This window comes from Marmota marmota, unplaced genomic scaffold (genome assembly GCF_001458135.2).
Source record: "Marmota marmota marmota unplaced genomic scaffold, marMar, whole genome shotgun sequence".
Taxonomy (NCBI): domain Eukaryota; kingdom Metazoa; phylum Chordata; class Mammalia; order Rodentia; family Sciuridae; genus Marmota; species Marmota marmota.
The window spans coordinates 5,833,752-5,857,580 of NW_025999900.1; the positions used below are offsets into that span (position 1 = coordinate 5,833,752).

General features: G+C 31.0%; 1 protein-coding gene across 19 annotated transcripts in view; it reads left to right on the forward strand.

Annotated features, from left to right (window-relative positions):
* The window catches only part of Gphn (gephyrin), a 625,252-nt gene that overhangs the window by 276,586 nt on the left and 324,837 nt on the right, over positions 1 to 23,829 (forward strand). For all 19 annotated transcript variants that reach the window (XR_007345755.1, XM_048798536.1, XM_048798535.1 and 16 more), the window contains exon 4: positions 10,247 to 10,339. Coding sequence is in view for 17 of the 19 variants with exons in the window: in XM_048798536.1 (XP_048654493.1) it covers positions 10,247 to 10,339 (93 nt within the window). In the remaining 2 variants the exon portion in view is untranslated. The remainder of the gene's footprint in view (positions 1 to 10,246; positions 10,340 to 23,829) is intronic.

Here is a 23,829-nt window from a genome sequence, read left to right on the forward strand (position 1 = left end):
GTCTATTGCAACATCTTAAACATATTTTTTGAACTGCTGATGTTCTGATAGAAAGCTAAACCACACGGATATTTTTAATATTAAAAATTGTTTAGGAATCAGACCTTTATATTCTCCATAAAACTCTATATCAGCGAACTAAATTCTATTTTTTAAATAGAATTAAATTCATTAAATAATATACATCCCATGACCAATTACTTGTGTAACCTCAGCCTAGAATAAAATATTCAAAGGAAAAGCCGTATTATATATGAAAATTTTTCAGAGGTGTGTCATTAACCTTTGAGAGACAGCATTATAACTATGATGAAAATTGTTCTTTTTAATACTAATTGTATAATTTCAATATGATGATACCTTCTCACCCCAAATTTTGATGCATACAAAAGTCAATAATAAACAATATAGTTTAACCAGGTATCATTGTTCCTTAATAGTTTTGTGTGTGGGTGTGGGTACACACATAGAAATAGGTAATTCTTTTTTTTAGTTTCTGATATGAACCCAGAATCACAGTAAACTTTTTAAAACATGTATTAGTTGTATATACTGGTCGAGTCCAATGTGGTATTTCAATACATGTATACAGCATGCATTGATCATACCCAGCTTTCCTTTATCCTCCGCTACTTATCCCCTTCTCTGTTTCTATTAACAATTATTCTACATTCAGAAATAGATGTGAATTTTTTTTTTTTTTAATCTTCTACATATGAGAAAGAACACGTGGCACTTGTCCTTCTGTGTCTGGCTTTTTCTTTTTATTATATCCATCTAGTTATATCCATTTTGCTGCAGATGACAAGATATCATCCTTCCTTATAGTTGAATAATATTCCATTGTGTATGTGTACCACATTTTCTTTATTCACGCATCTAATGATGGGCATCTTGTATGATTGTATATCTAAACTATTGTGAAAAGTACCACAGTAAACATGGGGATATAGGTATCTCTTTGGTATGCTGATTTCATTTGCTGTAGATACATACCCAGAAGAGGGATAGCTGGATCATATGGTACATATATTTTTAGGTTTTTTTTTAATGAACCTCCATTCTGTTCCCCACAATTGTTATATTAATTTGGATTCTACCAACCAAATATGACTGTTCTTTTTTCTCCTCAGTCTCACTAGCTTTTTATTTGTTTTTTTTTTTTTTTGATAATTCCAATTCTAACTGGGGTGAGATGTTATTTCATAATAGTTTTGATTTGTAAACTCTTTGAATGTACTTTCATATATTTGAGCATATTTTCATATATTTATTGGCCATTAATATCAATTCATGTCATTTGCCTATTTTTAATTGGATTGCTTGTTTGTTGTTGTTGTTGCTGCTGCTACTATTAAGACTTTTTAGTTCCTTATGTAATCTGGACATTAATCCTTCATCAGGAGAAGAGTTCCCAAGTATTCTCCCATGTCTCTTCACTTTGCTCATTGTTTCCTTTATTTTATAGAAGATAGTTTTATATAATCTCATTTATCAAATTGTATTTTTGTTTCCTGTGCTTTGAGGGTCTTATCCAAATAATCATTGCCTATACCAATGTCTTGGCATATTTCCCCTATTTTCTTATAGTAGTTTTATATTTTCAGGATGTTCAGGTAGGTCTTGGATCCATTTTGAGTTGATTTTTGTACAGGCTGAAAGACAAAGGTCAAGTTTTGTTCATCTGTAGATAGATAGCCAGCTTTCCCAGTACCATTTGTTGAAGAGACTGTAACTTTTCCATTATTAAGAATCATTTGGCTATAGACACACAGATTAATTTTGGGGATCTCCATAGTATTTTATTAGTCTGTGAATTTGTTTTTATGCCAGTACCATGTTGTTTTGGTTGTATGGGTAATTGGACATTTTAATAATATTAATCTTATAGTCCATGAACATGGGAGGTCTTTCAATATTTTTCTGGCTCCTAGAGTTCTGTAAGGTACTTTAACAAAACAACCCAAGGAATCGTTAGTGGGATTCCAAATTTATATCTGGTTGGTCAGCAATATAGGTGACAACTTACTGTTTATTATTGGCATCTGAAATAGGAGGCTGTCTCATGAAACTAATCCATTACCTCTGGGACCTGATATTATCTCCAGGTAGATAAGGTGAAAATTGAATTAAATTATTGGACATCTAGATTATGTTTGCTAGGAAATTGTTTAGTGTATTGGGAAATAGCATCACATTTACAGTGTCAGAAATTTTATGTTTAGTTCTATATGAAGGTAGGAAAAATAGTTTGGTTTCACCTCTTATAAACATTAAAATTATATTACACAAATTACATGCTAAAAGTAAGCACCATGAAGAATAAATATATAAGGTGCTTACCTAGTCAAGGGCATTAGGGAAGACTTTCCTAAATGAAATTTAAGCTTAGTGGGTTTAGGCAGGCTGTTTGGGGGATAGGGATGAAAGTGAGAGGAAAACAGGAGAGTTCAATGCTAGAAAAAAATTTTGTAATAGAAGATAGAGGTATGAATAGGATTTTGGAAGGAAAGTTTTAAAGACCACTTTCAGTATTTTGATCTTTATTTTGAACATACTGGGAAAGTTATTAATGGATACTGGGCAAGGAAGAGACATTATTAGATATTTGACAATTCTCAATCTATTGTCATACACTCAAAGTTCACATATCATATTCTTAGTGTCTATAGCAATGGCAGTAGTAATTGTTGGTCTTTCTTACTACTGTACAAGTGATGTAATGTTAAGATTTTAGAGGATTGAGATTCAAGATAGCATATTAGAGGAAGGCTGTATTTCCAATTTACCATGGCTTGGGATTCAAGCAGTAGAAATACTTCTTCTCAGCCAGGTGGGTGAAAGAGGAAATTCACTGAAATTTAATATCAGTCAGAGTCTCTTAGAGACTCAAATTTGGGTGCATTTAACAAAGAACAAGAAAGATTACAATTGGAGCCAAGTTGGTGTCAGCAGCAACAGTCATCAGAGGGGAAGGATAACATTCAGAAATACAAAGAATAATTTGGCAAGAAAAAACCCGTGGATCAGAAAATCAGCATGAACTTAACTGATCCAGAGGCTACACAGCAAAATGATGTATGAAAAATACTATGTACTTTTTAACTGGCCAATGGAAAGAGCTGAGGTGGGAAACACCTTGAGGAGGCCATGATGCAGGAGCTTGGGAGATCATAGTGAACACTGTCATACTGTCTGGGCAAATACCCACCAGGTGGCCTAGGGTGTACCTATAAGTACATAAGTGAAGCAAGCACAGGAAAAATTACATCCAGGGGGATTCAGGTCAGAAAAATTAAGTATAGTAGCTCACATGACCAGCTGAAGAGGGTTTGGAAACTGAATAGGTGGGCGTGAATATACTAAGGAACTAAGCATGGGAAGGCCATATTCATGGACTGCAGAGTGTGTAGATTTGGTCCCTCTGCCCCTGAGTAGATTCTTGGGATACTTCTGAGATCTAGACTTCTAGCAGAGATCATCATTAGGCTGGCCCTAGGTTTATATTGAGCTAACCTCTGCAGAACAGATACCACCAAAAAACACCCTGCAGGCCTGATTTGATCTAAGCCACAGCTGCTAGAACTACCCTCACAGAACTCTGCAGTAGCCCCACTCTGGGAGAGCACCCATCTGGTCTGTTCACAACCAACAGTACTTCCCATTCCATCCTACCTTATGCCTGTGAAAAGGGAAGCTGAGAGTTATTTCAACCAGCTTCAGTTTTAGGCCACTCCAGCTGGCAGCTCAGTGAGCAACACAGAAAGAGAAAGGAATTGACAAACCCAAGGCCCCCAGTCCCCTTTTCTCTCAGAACATAACCCAGGAAAAAACAGAAAAAAGAATAGTCAAGCACAGGCAGTGACCATCCATCCTCATTGATTCTTTTTACCTTCTCAGCGTACACTGTTATTCTTCATTAAGAATGCCCTGCATCCTGTTTCTTTTGGTGTTCTTGCTGTACTGATTTGTTCATGGATATATATGTGTATACACATATATACACATACATATATTTGTTTATTCATTTTTCCTTATCTTTTTACAAAAGTCATTTTTCCCTGTCTTGACTTCTGAGAGTTAGAGTTCTTGGTTATTTCATCTTCCAGTTTTTGTTATTGTTGTTGTTGATGATGATGTTTCTCTTTCTCTCATTTTATTCTTGTTGCTTCTTCTTGTTTCTTCTCCTGATAACATCCAAATTCTCTTGTTCCTTGTTTTTCTCTTTGTTAATTCCTATTTCTTCTTCTCCTTCTTTATAACCATTGCTTGCTAAATCTCTTCTGCATTCTACTTACATTTTGAATGTTCTAAACTTTCTTCTACCTTCCCATCACATTGTCTTTTCTCTTAAGGAACTGTGTTTTTAATCATCTTTTAATACTACTAGGTTTATGTAACTCTTGCCTGCATCATTCATGTTGTTGTATTAGCATTATGTATGATATAGTTGATATCTGCTGTTTACTTTAATACCAGATCTAATTCACATTTATTGTTTTTGCTGCTGGCAATTGCTGACCCCAACATTTCTGTTTTTGTGGTAATTAGTGTTGTAGAAGTCATAGTCAGCATTGGGTATTTATTTTAATGCTATATATTGTTCACTTCAATTGTTGTTATTGTTTGTCTCTCCCTTTTCTGTGAGGTACTGGAAATCTACAGGGACAGTAGAAGTTCACAGCATTGAAACTCTGCTGCTGAACTAAACCTAGCTGAAAAACAATGTACCTTGCTCCACATGCAAATTAACCACACTCAGCTATATTTTAATACACAGAATGGAAGAGACAGAAACCCCAACCTAATGACCAGGCCCAAAGTATGAAGAGCTAGAAGGCCCTCACCTCTCCAAAACATATTATAAATAAAATGCCTCATATATAGAACGAGAACAGAATTTCAAAAGCGTCAAGAGAAAAACATCAGGTTACATTTAGAGGCAAATCCAGGGATCAAATTAAATGTTAGATATAAATCAAAATGGCAGGAATTAATAGAAATCTCTCTACAATAATACTGAAGGAAATTGGTTTCAACTCTACAGTTAAAAGACATGAGTACATTAGTGGCAGAATGCATTAAAATAAAAGACCTAACTATATGTTGTTTGCAAGAGGCTGATCTTAGGCAAAGGTAGCCACAGACTGAAAGTAAAAGGATAGAAATTTTTATGCTATGCAAATTGAGCCCCAAAATAAGTAGGAGTAACTACTCTCATATCTGAGAAAGCAAATTTCAACCCAAGATTTAAAGAGATGAAGAAGGTCACTTCATACTGGTAAAGAGAACAATCCAGCAAGAAAATATAATGATAGTAAATATTTATGCCCCAAACACTGGTACACCTAATTACATAAAACAGACACTACTTGAATTAAAAACTCAGACCCTATTACAATATTAATGTGATTTCAGATTACCTCTCGGGCTGATAGGTTATCCAGACATAAATTCAGTAGACCCTTTGGACCTGAAAATGTTATAAATCAAATGAACTTAAGAGATTTCTATGGAATATTTTATCCAACAACAGCCAAATACATTTTCTTCTTAGCAGCCTGTGGAACCCTCTCCAAAATAAACCATATCTTAGGCAACAAAGCAACTCTTAGCAAATAATATATAATATATATAAAATAATAATAATAATATATAAATATCTAATTTCTTGCCTGTTATTCGATAATAATGGAATGAAATTAGAAAGTAACAAAAACTCTACAGACCTATAATGTTTTGGAAAGTCTAGCCCAGTTGCAGGGTTGTGGAAATAAACCCTAACTCTTGACAGGAGGATTTACTAAGAATATATGGCTCTTATAATATATATAATAATAATACATATATTGCATATAATAATAATAATAAATAATAATAATATATATGCAATATATATTATATAGTATTATTATACATAGTATTATATATACATATTTTTATATAGGTAGTATTACTGTATCTTAAAAATATAGAGAAAATTATGTTATTTTTAAAAATATGTATAGTATTATTATCAAATATATATAATATACTTTTAGTTATTGAATACAAAATTTATTTCTGAACTTGGTAAAATAAGAAGGAAAGGAAAATTAAATGCACTATCAGGATGAATGCCAAATACCAGTAAATTCAGTGTATAAAATGTATTTTAATTATACATGAAAATTACAAAGAATTCAACCAATGCCGAAAGAGTAAAAGTAAAATGTATTCCACATGTAATTAGCCAGAAGTAGCCATTGTTAACCTTTAAGTTGTAAAACATTCTAACATCTTTCTATGACTGTAATGTAGATAGAATAGATGAATGTTAACATAGGTGAAAGACATAATCATATGTATTACTTTGGGATAATTCTGTAAATCTAATACAACACAGCATTTTATTTACATTTTTTTAAAGAAACTGAGTGAAAGAACATTGACTTTGAAATAACTATTTTATATTGTAAGACCTATTATGCACTAAATGAACTTCCTCTAAATGTAAAAAACAAAATTAGGAACATTAAGAGGTTTCAGCAATGTTTATTATCTTTCAATTGGTTGGATTGGTTGTTATGAAAAATAACAACATAAACAATGTTACATCTCTTTGCACCTTCCTTCTCCTTACTTTTAAGTCTCTGTTCATTATAGGATTTTCAGACTAATAGAGCAATAGCCAGGCCTCCTACTAGAGTTTAATTTCAAAACCATTGCAATGATGTAGATGAAAAGCTTAAAAGTCTGAAACTTACACAGGGAAAAACAGGGAACCAAGAAACCACAGACAATATGCAATCTTTGTTGGAATACTCTACTCTTCCTCCCTGAAATGTTACTAAATGTCCATTACTATAGTTTTTCTTCTTAGAATTTGGTTTATGATTATATGGGGAGTGTCATCAAATTTCAGATCAGTTCCTCAGTTCAATGTGTATTTGTTTGTGAAACTTTATCTTGATCCCAATCACGCAGTCTCTTGTTATATCTATTTCTGATAGCACTTGCTTACTAGACAAAAAAGATAAGGGCCATATTTTAGTTTGCATTTCTCTATATTTGGAGTATTAGTGAGAATTTTGAGGCATTTGCTAATCCTTTTTTTTTGTACTGTGGATTGAACCCAGGCACATTTAACTACTGAGTCAAGTCCCTAGCCCTTTTTTATATTTTATTTGGAGTCAGGGTCTCCCTGAGTTGCTTATGGCCACACTAAATTGCTGAGTCTGGCTTTGAACTTGCTATCCTTCTACCTTAGCATCCCCAGCCACTGGGATTACAGGCTTGTGCCACCATGCCCAGCACTAATCCACTTTTATGGCTTTTGGGGGGTCCAGAGGAGTATTAAAAACCCCCAATGCTGCTTTAAAGAGTTTCTGTTTCTGTCCGTGATCACCTAACTTTAGAGATATATGATATGAAGCTAGATATTTTTCTCACATGGTTGTTGCTACTGGAGATTTTCTGGTTTTACCCTTTTTTGTTCATTTTGTTATCTGATGGGTAAAGGAGGAAGTCTGTAAATATACCTTTATTCTCCACTAACCTATAAATCTAAGGCAGTAAATTTTTAAAGAAATGCTTTCCACATAATGGAGAATTCATCATTCAGATCAATAATGTCCTCAATTCCAGTTTAGAAAGAGATGTAAAAATTTTTTTATAAAACTGTTTAATGCAAAGCTCCTCGGTAATATCCTACCTAATAGAGATGTCCAAACATTAAGGTTTATCTAAGCATGAAAGAGATCTTAAGGTAAGGAGTTAAATATGATAAGATAAATTGATTTCTGACTAAGCCATGATAAATTAAAGAAGATTAATTGCTAAGAAAAATAACTAGCTAAGATAAATTGCCTTCTTAATGTAGTATAAAAAAATAAGACTCAGAATATCTAGAGTAGTACATGGTTAGAAAGCATATTTAACCTAGTATTTTGTATATGTACATATATGTATATATATCACCTTAAGGAATCTTTCTAAAAATGTAGCAGATTCTGATTTCAGTAGATCTTGGATAAGGCTCCCAATTCTTTATTCCTAACTAGCTCCCAGGTGGTAGTAATATTGTCCACATTCAGATTACACTGTTATTAACAAACTTCTCGAAAACTACATACTCAGAACTCCTGTACTTGAATGAAAACATGAGGCAAGGATCTGCCTAATTATGTTTGCAATGCTATTACCTAGTGATGTGCCTTAAATAAATGTCCACCCAGAAATATTTTCTTGTTAAATAAATAAATTATATACAACCAGAGATATGAAAAATTGCGCTCTATGTGTAATAAGAATTGTAATACATTCCGCTGTTATATATATTTTTTTAAATTAATTAATCATTAAGTGCATGGCACTAGGGGCATGGAATACTTGTATTTTATATTAGTAGATGAAGAAGAAGACTACTTCTGTTTTAGAACCCAACTAATTAGGACAATAATAAGATTACTGTTTCATCTCAAAAGTCTAAAAGCATAATTAAAATTTTGTTCAGATGCAAAATTACTGTAATCACACAGCCACTTTGGACAATAAAATATTACTTCCCATATACTTAAATCCTCACTTGAGCTTACAATATCATTTAAGTGAAATAAATCTACACAGTGTTACTTGTTATTCATTCTGGAAATAGAAATGAGTAATATTTCTGTGGTGCAACTGATTTAAAACAGTCTGACATCTTGGTAGGACTACCCAATTAAGTTTGTTGTGAAATATACCCTCAGATAACTGTATAGATTGTCTCTTTGGACTAGTAGTTCTCAGTTGTTTGGCTGCACTTTAGAATTACCTTAGAAGTATTTTGGTTTGTTTGTTTGTTTTTCAATCTCAGTACTCTGAGACTGTAGGGATAGCTCATTGTAGAGCACAGACTTATCATGCACAAGCCTCTGGGTTCAATTCCTAGCATGGAAAAGAAAAATTCCAATGCTAACTCAGGCTTTACCCCTGAGGTAGAAGCCAAGTATTTTTTAGGCTTCACAGACATTTTAGTGTGCAATCAAGTTTGAACATCTTACTCTTGACCATTAGCTTTCTGAAATCAGGATTAGTTTTTACATTTATTTTATGACTGTTAATACTGTTAAATGAGTAACCAAAAATATAGGATGGATTTAACATAATTAGCATAGATAGAAAAAGTCAGCAGGCACATATCCTACTTCCACTTCTGTACAAACTACCTGTGTAACTTTGAGTAAATTATTTAACTACTTTGTACTTCACTTTTCTCATCTAGAAAATAGAAAGGCAAATCTAATAAGATCCCTAGTAGCTCCAAAATTTTATGGTATATAAACCTAACCTCTGGGGCTGGGGTTGTGGCTCAGCGGTAGAGTGTTTGCCTACCACGTGCGAGGCCCTGGGTTTGATCCTCAGAACCATAAATAAATAAATAAATAAATAAATAAATAAATAAATAAAGGAATTGTGTCCAACTGCAACTAAAAAATAAATATAAAAAAATAAAAATAAACCTAACCTCTACAAGTGTCATAGTATTAATGTGACAAAAAGAACCTTAAGCAGTGATTTATTTCACTCCTTGAGTTTAAGAAATACATATAAAATTAATACTGAAAAATGTAAATTATAAAACATGAAATTGAGCATAAGATATTGACTCAATAATAGGAAAACATTAATTGAGAGTCTAACAGTTCTCATTTGAATTCTACTCTTCCTCCTTCTAGTTTGTGAGCTTGTGAGCAAGTGTTTTTAATCTCTCTGAATCTATTAATTAAAAATGAATGAGTCTGTTTCAATATATATATAATTAAATGTATGAAATAGTCAACTTGTAGGATTGATACATTTATTAAGAAGTCAGATCATATCATTAACACATAGATAGTGGGCAATTTGATTTAATTGGAGTATATATTATATGGTTGAAAAGAACTTCACATATTTTGTTAAAGTACATATAAACAGTAGTTATAAATTCTTAAAGTTTATAACTTTAAGGTATCTCTTGTGTTTCACTTGCTTTCAACAATTTGATGTTTATATCCTCATTTTAAATATTTAATAAATAACCAAAACTGCAGTGTTATTGATCTGGAGTGAGCCTCTTCCATGAATTGCCTTCAATTTTTTCTTGTTCATTGTTAAAAAGAATCTATATCCTCACTATATAGGAAGTATATGTTTACTATATATGAAGTATTTGTGGACTTGGATGTTTTGAGCAAGTAAAGCAAGTCTTTCTGAATGTGACAATAATGTTGCTTTCTTTCAGGAAACTCTGATAGACTGGTGTGATGAAAAGGAACTTAATTTAATATTAACAACTGGAGGAACAGGGTTTGCACCACGAGATGTCACTCCAGAGGTGAGATAGTACATGTCTTTTTCATTTTTAAGGAATAATCATGTTATTTTCCATCCTTTTTACTATTTTTTTATATTATTTTTATAGTTTTGCTAGGTAAAAGAATGACTTATAAGAACACAAAAACGTGGCTACAGAAGAATTATGAAAAATGTTTCTTGAGTTTTTATTGTGGACTTAAACTAGAGATGATAGAATCTGAAGAAAACAGAACAGTTCTAAAAGTTAATCATTCATTTGCTTGGTGGTCTGCAAGTTCAGCATTACCAAAGAAAATTATAAAAAAAATTCTGTTAGCATGGCATCTGATCCATTTCAAAATTGGATCTTATTCATTTGTCTCAAAGTATAATAGGATAACTTTAATATAAAATTTATACCAATATTACAGTATTATTGATGAAAAAGGGTTACCTTTTTAAATGTGAACTACATTTAAATGCAGACTTTAATTTGACAAAGCAAAATTTCTAGGCTTCATGATACAAGAATTGTCTTCAACCTTTGCATAGGAAGAGAAATTAGGAAAATAGTAAAGAGTAAGCAGTGTCCACTAATATAGAAGGAAAAAAAGGTCTTTATTTTCCTTTAATGAAGCCATAAATTTCAGGTGAATATTTGAAATTATATGGAAACTTACATTACGCTTGGGATGGTGTTTGCATTACCCTTTCAGAAAAGTGTTTCCTGGCTCAGTTTCTACTAAATGTTAATTAAGTCTATGTTCAAATCAGTACACTATTGTATATACTGCCTTATTAACAGCAAGATATTTTTCTTTGCATTTATTAAATAATTACTGCCCTCCTTATGCTGATACAGTGGTTTTCAAACATTAACTAAGCATGAAAATCTACCAGATGACTTTTTAAAACGGATTTCTGGACCCCACCTCTAGAGTTTTTGATTCAGTGAAAATGTAGTAGATCCCAAGTTAGATGTTGATTCATAGAGTATACTTCTAAACTTTGAGAACCACTACTCTAATATATGAAAAGCAATTTTCTAAGACAAGTGGTAAAATATTTTGTTTTTCTGTATAAATATTACAAATTTATTATTATAATCATGATTATAAATAAGATAGATTTGCTTTTAAAGCAATCACAAGAGTTGTACTAGGAGATTGTTAATTTCAACTGTACAAACAGGAAATTCACTTTTTCACATTTATTAAGTTTCTGGATCCTAATGGGAAATGGTCCTTTGGTCAGTTTTTACATTTTGTTTATATTGTGAGACTAACTAAAAAAGTACAACTGGGCAGGAAACCATCTTCTACAGAGGTTTTTTTTTGTGTGTGTATTCAGTTTGGTTTAGTTTGGTTTGGTTTGATTTGGTTTGGTTTGGTTTGGTTTATAAGAAAGTTGACTACATATATAAAGGCATTCATTTTTGTAATTTGGGTATTCAGTTTTTGAGGTCTATGACCTTGAGTTTGTATGGTGGTTTGATATTCTCATACTACTACTCACTTTTATATTTAAAAAGTTTAAAAAATTACCACAGGTTTCATTTATAAACAAATAGCATTATTTTTAATTGTAAGGAAATAATTTATATCACAAGTATCTGGTATCCTGTGAACTTCAAGTTAATACCAAAATCCTAAGCTGAAAATGCAAATCTTTGAATTCTGGTTCTGCTGCTGACTAAAAAAGATGATCACAGATAGGTTGATTTTACTCACACTAATGATAACAAACATGGAATTTTTTTCTCACACCAGCCACTTCAACTCTTCAGACAACAAATGTTCTCTGATGTATTTGAATTCAATTCTGACACTACCTACCTACCTACCTGGAGTTATAGTCAGACTCCATATTTTTAAAGGCTCTGTACTACAGGTTGGCTTCATTTGACAGGCTAGTCTCTAGTATTGGGTCTCCAGGTTACCCACACTTCTGTCCTACTTTATTACAATGTCTATGGGTTTTCCCTTAGTCTCCCCCTATCAGATTTTATAATTAGCTGGAATGGCTCACAAAACTATGGAAAATATTTCTGTTTCCAGTTTATTATAGGGTTACAACTGAGGAACAGTCAGTTGGAAAAGATTCATAGGGCAAGGAGGGAGAATTACTGAAGTCCCATGCCCTCTTCAGCCACAGTACCTTCTAGCACCTGGAGGTGTTCACCAATTCATGAGCTCTGTATATCTTATTGTTTAAGAGTTTTAGAAAGCTCAATCCAGCCCCACCCCCTAAGTGGGTGAAATTGAAAGGTCCAACTTTCTTATTACTTGGTATTTCATATGATCAGCAACATCCTGAGGCTATCTACACACACACACACATACATACATGAACATATATATGGACAAAAGACATATTTTTGTGTTATACTATACTAGTTGTTTAACCACTCTGTGGTACCTACTTAAGTAGGTACTTAAAATCAGGAAAGTACCTACTTACCAAGGTGTCTGTGAGCATTCAATGAGAACTATTCCTGGCATTTTAAGTAAGAATTAACTTATAAGGTTTAAATATTTTTTGTTAATTGCTCTGTAACTGCCAAATTTGTTAGTTGTTTCTAATTTTATAACTATAAAAGACAAATATAGTCATAGATTCAAAGCATGTCCATAAAATCTTTGCTATCTTGTTAGTTTATTTCTTAATTTTCATAGAGTTAAGTTTCAAAATTGATCTTTCACATTTACATATTAATCTTGAATTTCTGCTGTTCTAGTATCTGTTTATTTTTCCTTTTTTTGATGGTCATTACAATTAGTTTACAAGTAATTAGTAATTACTTGAATATCATAGAGATATTCTTATCCTTAATGCTTTGGGTAAAGTAATATTATAATTTTTTAAATATTGCACTTAAAATATACATAAATTTGTCTTCTTAACTGTGTTTGAGAAGGGTTAATTTATCTGATTGGTAATAACTTGATTCTGTTAAAGGTTCACTTCACTTTGTATTTTACATATATAAATTCATGAGGTAGGAATACATGTGATAGGAATATGTCAAAATGAATCCCACTATTGTGTATAATTATAATACACCGATTTTTAAAACTAATTAAAAATAAACAAAAGCAATAAAGAACCAACAAAATAATTCTGATTTCTCATTTTCTTTATACCCTTAAATAGGTAACAGTCTTATAATATTTATTATATAATCAAATACGAATTTAGAAATATTATTCTGGACATGAATTACCTAGTTGTCTTTAATGTGTCTGTCTTTGATAGTTGTGCCTGAAAGAAAAGAAACTGTTTCTAAATATATTTACCTGTAAACAAATATTTTCAAATAAAGTTAGAAGTTACTGACTTTTAAGTTATTGACTTATTAATTTAACAAAGTTAAAGTAATATAAAATGTCTCCCTTAATTAAATACTAATATTTTACAGTCAATAACTAGTTTGATCTATAAACACATATGACAATTGTGGATGTTTGTGTTGTTAAAGGAGAAAATGAACATGGGAAATGATAAAGTGAATGAAACAAAACAACCTCAAGGATCAGGGGCTGTAGCTCAGAGGCAGAGAGCTTACCTAGCATTTTGAGGCACTGGGTTTGATCATTAGCACCACGTAAAAATGAAACAAATAAAATAAAGGCATGCTGTCCATCTACAACTCCAAAAATACAAAAAACAAACAAAAAAAAACAACCCTCAAGTGTCTGTCAGTGAATATGAACTCTAAAGGAAATCAATTTTTTTTAATCAAGTTAGAATTCTTCCCACATCTAGTAAAAAGTAATAGCAAGTTTAGCAAAGTTTATCTTGTTTCCATGTTTTAGGAATAAGGTTATCAGAATTAGTTTCCCTAAATGATGGATTTGTTTTTATTTTTAGACCTTTTTTTCATAGAATATGGTTCACTCAATATATACATGCCTAAATTTCAGATGCTATCAAAACTTATGTTTGATAACATAACCACATGCCTTAACTTTTTAGTTTTATTTTAGTAAGAAAATTTTATTTTCAAGAATATATTTCACTATATTTTTGAAATATAATATATATATTTTATAAGTTATTGACTTATAAAACAGTGAAAGCTAGAAAATTCATTGTCACTGATGAAGTGCTGTTAATTGTAAAATTCAGTAAAACTCATTGCTATACAGATTGTCTCTATCACTTAAAAGCAATGTGTGTCTAACAAATGTACTATCATGTGAAGAATCTTCTATTCTTAAAAAAAAATAGAAGTTTAGGACTGGGGTTGTGGCTCAGTGGTAGAGCATTTGCCTAGCATACTTGAGGCACTACTGGGTTCAATCCCTGGCACCACATAAAAATAAAAGTATCGTCTCCATCTACAATTTAATTTTTTTTTAAAAAAATGGAAGTTTAGTTATAGTTTTATAAATCTTGACTAGAAAATGAAGATACATATGAAGTGTATATATAATTATTAAAAAGTGTTTTGATAATATTTATACTAAAATTGAAATATTAAATTGTTTAATATTTACACGATAAAAAATAACTTTCAACACTTAGAGTATTTGGGTATAGCAGAATTAAGGATTATATACTAATATATTATTATTATCATAAATTAAATAGCTTAATAAAAGTCTATTGTATGCTTATATCTCATCCACTCATTTATTCCTCAAGCTTTTTTTTTTTTAAGTTGTTGATGGACCATTTTTTTTTTAAATTTATATGTGGTGCTGAGGATCAAACCCAGTGTCTCACACATGCTAAGCAAGCACTCTATCACTGAGCCCACAACCCCAGACCCTAAGCACTTTTTTTTTTAATCCTTTATCCAATGTAATGTTGGGTGCAAGAGTTTAAACATGAGTAAGATTTGGTACCTGTACTCAAAAAATTCATCTTCTAACTCAGGGATTGACCAACTGGCCATAGGCCAAATCTATCCTATCACCTTTTCTGCATGACTTGTGACCGAAGAATGAGTTTTAGATTTTTGAATGACTAGAAAAAAAATTTAAAAGAGAGTCTTATTTTGTGACATGTGTATATTATTTATAATTTAATTTCAGTATTTATAAATGAAGTTTTATTATAAAACAGCTACTCTCATTTATTTATGTACTATCTATGATTATAATACATGAATTGAGCACTTGCAGCCAAGACTGTTTAACTAGAAAAACCCAAAGTATTTGCCATCTGATCCCTTGCAGAAAAATTTGCAAATCCCTGATCTATTAGATGGAAATAAGTCATCTCTACTCATTTAAAAAAAAATTCCTACTTTTATCTTTTATTTTTTAATAATCTGAAGTGATGTTAGGTTTATTCTTTTTAATTTTTTAAATTTAGATGGAACAAAGGAAGAATACTTTTTTTGCCATATTGAAGTGTATTGCTCCATTGTCTCTGTAGCCAATATAAAATAACAAAAATAAAATATCCTTTATTCTAAATAATGTATAACACACTTTGAAAGTTCAAAATTGATGAATTTGTTTTAATTATATAAAACTGCACACAAAGAAATTTATAAGCTAATGTTCTTAGCAATGCCTCCTAACAAAATTCATTGCTATAATTATTCATTATGAAGTCATCATACAGAAGAAGAAATAACAAAAATTTCAGGAAACTCTAAATTTGATATAAAGAATATTCACCTTTATTTAAATATAGAAAGTACCAATAAAAAAATAAACAAAGGAATGAAAAATAAATAGATAGATAGTTTCTTATGACTGTTCTTATGGAAGCAAAGAGTCATCTGACAAAATGGCCAATGCTGAATGGGGGGAAATACTCAAATTCTTGTACAAAGGAAGTATGAATTTCTATGGACAAGACTAGGAATTTCCAAAGACATGTTGTGTATAGCCTACTTTAGATTTCTTTAGAACAGATTCCTATCTAAGCTTTTCTACTAATATTTTCCACTTAGGTAGTTAGGATTTTATTTTTTCATGTAAATGTAGAATTTCTAGTATGAAGAAAAAAAATGCTTTTTATCTTATAAGTACTTTTTATAATTAATTTGTTGAAATTTATGTTTTTTATAATTTTAGGTATGCATACTATATGTCAGGTATTATTTTGTTCAATCATTAATCAATATTCTTTCTTGTAATTCTTGAAAAATAAGAATGTTATTTTAAGCACCAGGAAGAAGACAAAACTAACCTGAGTTACCAACCACGTGTTATTGATACTCAATTTGTTACTTTTGTGCAAGTGAGAATTTACATTTAAAAGTTCAGCTAAAAGTTAACATCAGACATTTTATTAGTCAGAAAAAATTCTCCTATATTGTAACAGAAGCATAGGATAAACAGTGTGCTTAGTAATTTGTTTCTAAAAGAAAATTTGATAACAAAGTAAATCATTTACATTATATGGTTATTTTTAACAGTCTAGAAAACGTTTATTATTTTAGTAGCAAAATGCCATATTCTGATACTCTAGAATATTTATACTAGAAATACTCTGCATATTCTTTTATAGTTCTAGTGCTATTTTGAGTAATAAAATAACTTATGTATAGCAAAACTAAAAATAACATAGTGAACTAGGATCTTGAATTAATGTTATGAATTTGAATTTAACAATTTGAATTTTACAATAGGAACTTTCTGGCAAAGCCAAATACTAGAAACCCTTATTTTTAAAATATTTTAAATCAGATTGAATAAAATACACCTCCCTCTATGATCAGATTTGATGGTTATAGTTGACGTCATTTTAAGGAGCTCTTCCTATGGTATTTATGAAGTAGTTTTGGACACGATGTCTCGCCTTTTCTTAAACATACTAGGATTTAATAAGGTATAATTGAAAAATTTGAGTTAGACAGACCTGAATTTGAAAACCAGTTCTACTACTGGTTCACTGCTGTGAAATTCAAGTCACATTAACCTGTTCAAACCTTAGTTTCCTCATCTGCTAACTTAATGCCTTTCTCTCAAAGTTTTGTTTCTAATAATTAAGATACTAAAAATAGACAATAATTGTGCTATGTGTCAGAAGCTGTTTGTTTTTCTTTTTTTAACATTTACTTTTCAGTTGTAGGTGAACACAATATCTTTATTTCAGTTTTATGTGGTGCTAAGGATCGAATCCAGTGCCTCACGTGTGCTAGGCAAGCACTCTACCACTGAGCCACAACCCCAGCTCATCAGAATCTAATTTAAGCACATTTAAACTCATTTAATTTTCAGAATAGTCATATGAATCAGGTAATATTTTTATGTTTACTTTAAAGATGGAGAAGCTGAATACAGATATGCCCAAGCTAATCCAAGCTAGTAAGTGACAATAATGCATATGAAAATATAATTCCTTTCAACTTCATAAACACTTAATAGGTGTTCATTTTTATCTTTTTTCTTCCTTGTTTCTTTAATAACACCTATGATCTCTAGATATAGTAACTTCAAATACTTCTGCTACTAACCCTTATACTCCTGGAACCCTTATACATCTGGTAAATATATTTCTTTTAAAATATTAGTATATGTCTATTAAAAAAAGAATTACAGGCAACATTTCCCCACTACTGCTTTAAGGCATGAAACAAAGTAACAAGAATAAAAATTTCTATAATCTATATGCTATGGAAAATATGGATTATTAAAACACTTGGATTCACTAGCACCTGATAGCCTACTTCTAAAGGTTTCAGTATGGAAAGTTAATTAGGAACATATTTATCACAACTAAATCTATTATTTTTGTTTTAGATCTATTTATTTTGTATTTTTAAATTATTGGATGTTGCTTGATACAGCTCAGATGTGTAAAGGATAGCTTTTTGTAATAGTTCCCTTTTTTAATATATATATATATATATATATATATATATATATATATATATATATATGTTTTTGTTTTTGTTTTTAAGTTGTATTTGGACACAATACCTTATTTATTTATTTATATATAGATAGATAGATAGATAGATAGATAGATAGATAGATAGATAGAGATATAGAGAGATATGTGGTGCTGAGGATCGAACCCAGTGCCTTACTCATGCTAGTCAAGCACTTTACTGTTGAGCTACAACCCTAGCCCCATTTGTTCTCTTTTATAACTAAATTTTTAAAATTAATACATAACACAAAAAATACAGTACATTTATGGGGCACTATGTGACATCTTAATACCTGAATGCATTGTATAATTTTAAATCAGGTTAAAAGGTAATATCCTTCTTTATGTATTGGGTTTATAATTTTTTAAAATGGTTTTCCTTTTTTTTTTTTTTCAGTTGTAGGAGGACACAGTGCCTTCCAACCTAGTACCTCACACATGCTAGGCAAGCACTCTACCACTGAGCCACAACCCCAGCCCCTGTTTTTGCATTACCTATTACAAAGCAATGTATGTTTCAGAGCACAAGCATACTTACAGCCTTCCAGTTTTTTAAGAACATCATTCATTGTATTTGTTCAATTTCACAAATATTTATGAAGTGCCTTGTCCTTTATTGAGCATAATGCTAAAGTACTCCTACAGTGGTCAAATAACAAATCAAGAAAATTTAAACCTAATAATGAAATGGTCAGTCAATTCAGGCCGAAAGATTAAAAGAGAACTGAGTATCTGTGAAATTTTTATGATAGTAGAATTTAAATTAAAATTTGAAAGAGAAAAATAGGATTCTGGTTAGGAAAGAAGACATCACTGAAGAGAGTAAGGAACAAGGGAAAATATATGCGCAAGATACATATGAATATAAATGTAAAGTGTTCCTGGGTAGACAGAAAATTCCCCTTTATATAGAAGGATGGATTAACTGGACTTATATTATTTTATTACTTTCTTATAACAGAATGGTACCATATATAGAGATGAGAAACAGTAATTGTCATTATTCAAAGATCTTGGAAACCACAACTGCTAAGTCCACTATCAGGCAATATAGTCACTAAAATCATGTCATCAAGCCTCACTTAAAATATATCCTTTTTTACATCTAGCATTTTTTCCCCAACAAAATTAATTTCAATCTTATTGAAGATTGTTTTTATGTCCTGGATTTACTCCATCCCCAGCATATGGGAAAAAGAGAGAGAGAGAGAATCCTGGTTTAATCTGCAAATCTATTAACTGTCCACACCATTATTTGGGTGCATATTTTAAACTTCTGTAACACACCAACCCCGATTTTGTTGTCTGGGAATCTTTTTGCCAATATTTTCTCAGAAGCAAAACAATCAAGAAATATTTTATCATAGATTTTGTCAGTGCTGTATATAGTTAGTGTATAGTTAGCATTTTATAAAAATTACAAACTTTATAATAATAGAGAAAAAATCACAATATCTTATAGTTTGAAGAAACTAAATACCATCATATTTAAAGCTCTAGCAGGCCCGTTTTTTTTTTTTTTTAATCATTCCCAGCCTTTATCTGAACATCTCATTTACCACTTCTTCCATCTGAAAGTTCATTGCTCAGAAAATTCCAATTGTTTCAAAGTTCAAACACTTCAAACTGAAATCTGTAACCTTATGATTTTTACTACTTGCTTATTCTACACTTGGCAGTACACAAAAGCTCAAATTTCTCTTTTCAATGAAAGTATTTGAAGTAAAATATTGCATTTTCCCTTTAAGTTCACTTACTTTTATATTGCTTTTACATTCATTTTTTTTCCTACCAGCCACAAACTTTCCAATTTCTATACCCTCTACTTTATTTATCCATTTAAAAAAAAACACCTCAATCATATAATGGATCTGGGGGTAAATTACAAGCATGAAATGATATCATTTAAATAAATAATTAGTGACAATAAGTGACTTTGGATTTAAAACTATAGATTTGAAAGGGCCCTATTCCACATAGCAACACTAAGGGGAAATGTACATTACTCCTTTGGGTCACAATTTTGGAATTTTGAGAATGAAGCAAAACCAAAAATTTCATACATGAAAAACCCACACATAATAAAATCATGTCTTCAGTTTTCTTTAAATATATCTTAATTGCATGCCTACTCTATACCACAATATGTTCTTAGCTTTTATGGTGCCATTATAGGGAAGAGAGATCATACCTTAAGTAAACATACAAATTAATTAAATACAAATGATGGCAAATTCTGTTTATAATCCAAGTTCTAACTAGAAAAATAGTGTTCTCTAAAGATTTATTAATCAATGTAACACTGATTAAAAGCACAAGGTATTTGGATTTGAATTTCATGTCCAACTTATCACAACTTAAGTTTCTATATCTATGTTTTCTTATGTCAAATGAAGAAGAATATGTACCTCATAGAATAGTTATGTGAGTTAATATAATTAAGGCATTATATTAAGGCATTATATTTTGGTTACATTATATTTGTAACCAAAACAAATAACTGAAAGTGGGTTACTTATAAAGAAAAGAAATTTATTTAGTTCACAGTATTAAAAGTTGAAAGGTCAAGATCAGGTGGCCTACTGGTTCAGTCTCTTCTGAGGAACTAATGACATCATCATGGTGGGAGCAAGTGAGGAGAGGTGACATTGTCAGATAGGAAACCAGAGAAGAATTTGGCCATCGACCTCAGTCTTTTATAACAACAAACTCTTGGGAGGACTCGGGTCACTTTGAGGACAGCTCTCCTAATAAATTCCTCTAAGGACTTCCCTCTAGGCCCCACTTCTTAAAACTTTCACACCATTTCCCACTAAGGACCACGCCTCAAACACATGAACCCTTGGGATAATAACCCACATCTAATCTATAGGCACTCTAAAAACCATATATGCTGTATATAACTATTTGGGAATTTTTTGATTATCTAAAATAATCATTAATTATTACTTCCTCCATTGGATATTTGTCTTCCATTCTTTTTATTTTTATTTTTATTTTTTTTAGTTGTTGATGGAACTCAGTTTTATTCATTTATTTATATGTGGTGCTCAGAAACAAAACAGTGCTTCACCCATGCAAGGCAAGTGCTCTACCAGTGAGCCATGACCCCAGCCCTGTCTTTCATTCTCTGTAATAGAAAAAAAAGAGCATTACTGGATAATTATTGGAAAAAAATATGAAAAAATTTTTCCTATGGAGGAAAAAAATAAGCAGAATAGTAACTAAAGACAGTAGTATAATAGAGGAAAAAAAGAAGTATCAGAAAGGACATTCTGAATGCTTATTTTACCTTAAATTTATCAATGATAGATGCTTAAAGTCAGCATTTCAGCTCAGCCTTCCAAGCCCACTGTTATAAAATGAATGGAGGCTGGCATAACAGAATATTTTGGTTTTACAAAATACATGCTAACGCATTGACAATAAAAATAATTAAATATTTTGCAAATATAAATGCTAAAAGTATTTCAATTTCAAACAGTAAAAAAATACTATACAATTCCTTTTAAATATCTATTTTATGTTTTGTCAAGAACAAACTATTAAACAAAATGAATTTTTTAAAAAGTGCTAAAGGCAGATTTATCTAGAAAGTCACAGGAATGAAGATTTTAATATATCCTTTCTTCATTACTTTCTAAAAGCAAGAATGTAAATTTATCTCTATGTATTAGATATCCATCTATAAAATGGCCATGTTACTTTTTTACACAAAATGTAATTAGGTGACAACAAATGGGTTTATATCTGTCAATTACTATGAACTTCTCAGAATATCACTGTATTAGAAAGGCAGAATATTTGTAATTTTATGTTACATAAATTTTATGTTACATAAAATTACCATAGGAGGAAATCGGTAACAAGTCAAAAAGTGGATACAAATTACTAAATAAATTATTTGGAATTATTCTAATAATTTTATCAATATTATTTGCTTATATTGGAACTTGGGGAAAGCATGAATATTATTAGAGTAGAGAAGAAATGTCCAGTGAAGGGAATAACCATTTCAAATAATCATTAATGACTCACTGATTACAATTTTCAGAAAGGATCCAAATTCTTTCACAAGATGCTCAGAAAAACATCAGTAAACATCTTGGAGTTTGAAGATAATCTGTTATTTGCTTCACTGAGAGAGGGGAAACAAAGATCAAAACAAAAAATACAGAAGAAGCAGTTGATCATGCTGAGAGTACTAATTGATACTTTAAAAAGGCAAAAAATTATATTCCTCTGCGTAGAATGAAGATAGCATTATAGTGATAGATGTCACTGGAATAGTTATCTTCCCTTAGCTTCTTCACCCCTTCCCATAAGTTTGTTTGCAGCAAATAATATAATTGTTCCTCACATGCAATAATCCTCAGGATGAGATTTTATGAAAGGATATGGTAGGTCAGTTTTTATTAGGATGTGATTTTGAGTAGTTTTACAAATTTTTAAAATGTTTTTCTAGGGCTGGGATTGTGGCTAAGAGGTAGAGCGCTCGCTTAGCACGGGCGGGATCTGGGTTCGATCCTGAGCACCACATTTTAAAAAAAAAAGCATTGTGTTGTGTCCATCTACACCTAAAAAAAATAAATATTAAAAAAAAGAGTTTAAAAAAATGCTTTTCTACAAAATGTATTGGAACCAGTGAGAATATAATTGTTAGTTTTAAATTTTGCATAAATGAAGTGGAGTCCTATTATAATGTATCTCTTTCTTACTATGATTCAGGACTACCTAATGCAGCCCTATTATAATAAGGTCACTTTAATAATAACTCCATTGATGAGGTTCAAAATTAAGTCACATCATTCAGAGTTCCCACTGTTCTTAAACATTTTATATAGAAGTTTGGGTATTTATATGATACTTTGATATGAGTTCTGTTTGTAAGCCCTATGTACTTTCTTTTACATTCCCTCCCCTTTTTTGCCATTTTCAAGATTTACCCTTACTATATATTCTGTCTTCTAAACTGGTACCAGTCTGTGGACAGATACATGGATGAGTATTACCAGCAGAAATAAATAATATTTAGAAGGATGCTTTTACATAATATTGAAAGCAAATCCTAGTATATAGGCACTTTCAGAATTATATTATGGACAACAGTGGCAACAGCATTATTAATAAGCTATAGTCTATAAAATACCTTCGGACAGGGGTTAGTAACATTATTTAAGAATCTGATGATAAATATTTGAGTCTTTATGGTTCATCTGGCCTGTCACAACTATCCAACTCTGCCAGACCTATAGCACAAAAGCAGTCATAGATGATATAAATGAATAAGCCTGGGTTTTCTTCAATAAAATTTTGCTATGGGCACTGAAATTGTATTTCACATAATTTTACATGGCATGAAATTATATTCTTTTGATTTTCTTGAATGATTTATAAATGTAAAGATCATTCTCAGTTTGTGGGCTATACCAAAAACACAGGCACTAGGCAGAATTTGGTCCATGGGCTACAGTTTGCCAACTTCTGTTTTAGAATATTCCTATCCAACTGTGCACTTTCTGCTCTGTTATTCCAAAATCTCATGATAATGTGAGCTTTCAGAAAAATGTGCCCAAATTTTGAGGTTAAGAAATGAGAAACCCCACAACAAATTAATATTCCCGACACTCAAATATGTAACAGCTATATTTATGTATATATGACAGGCACTGTTCAAGGTATCAGGGACAT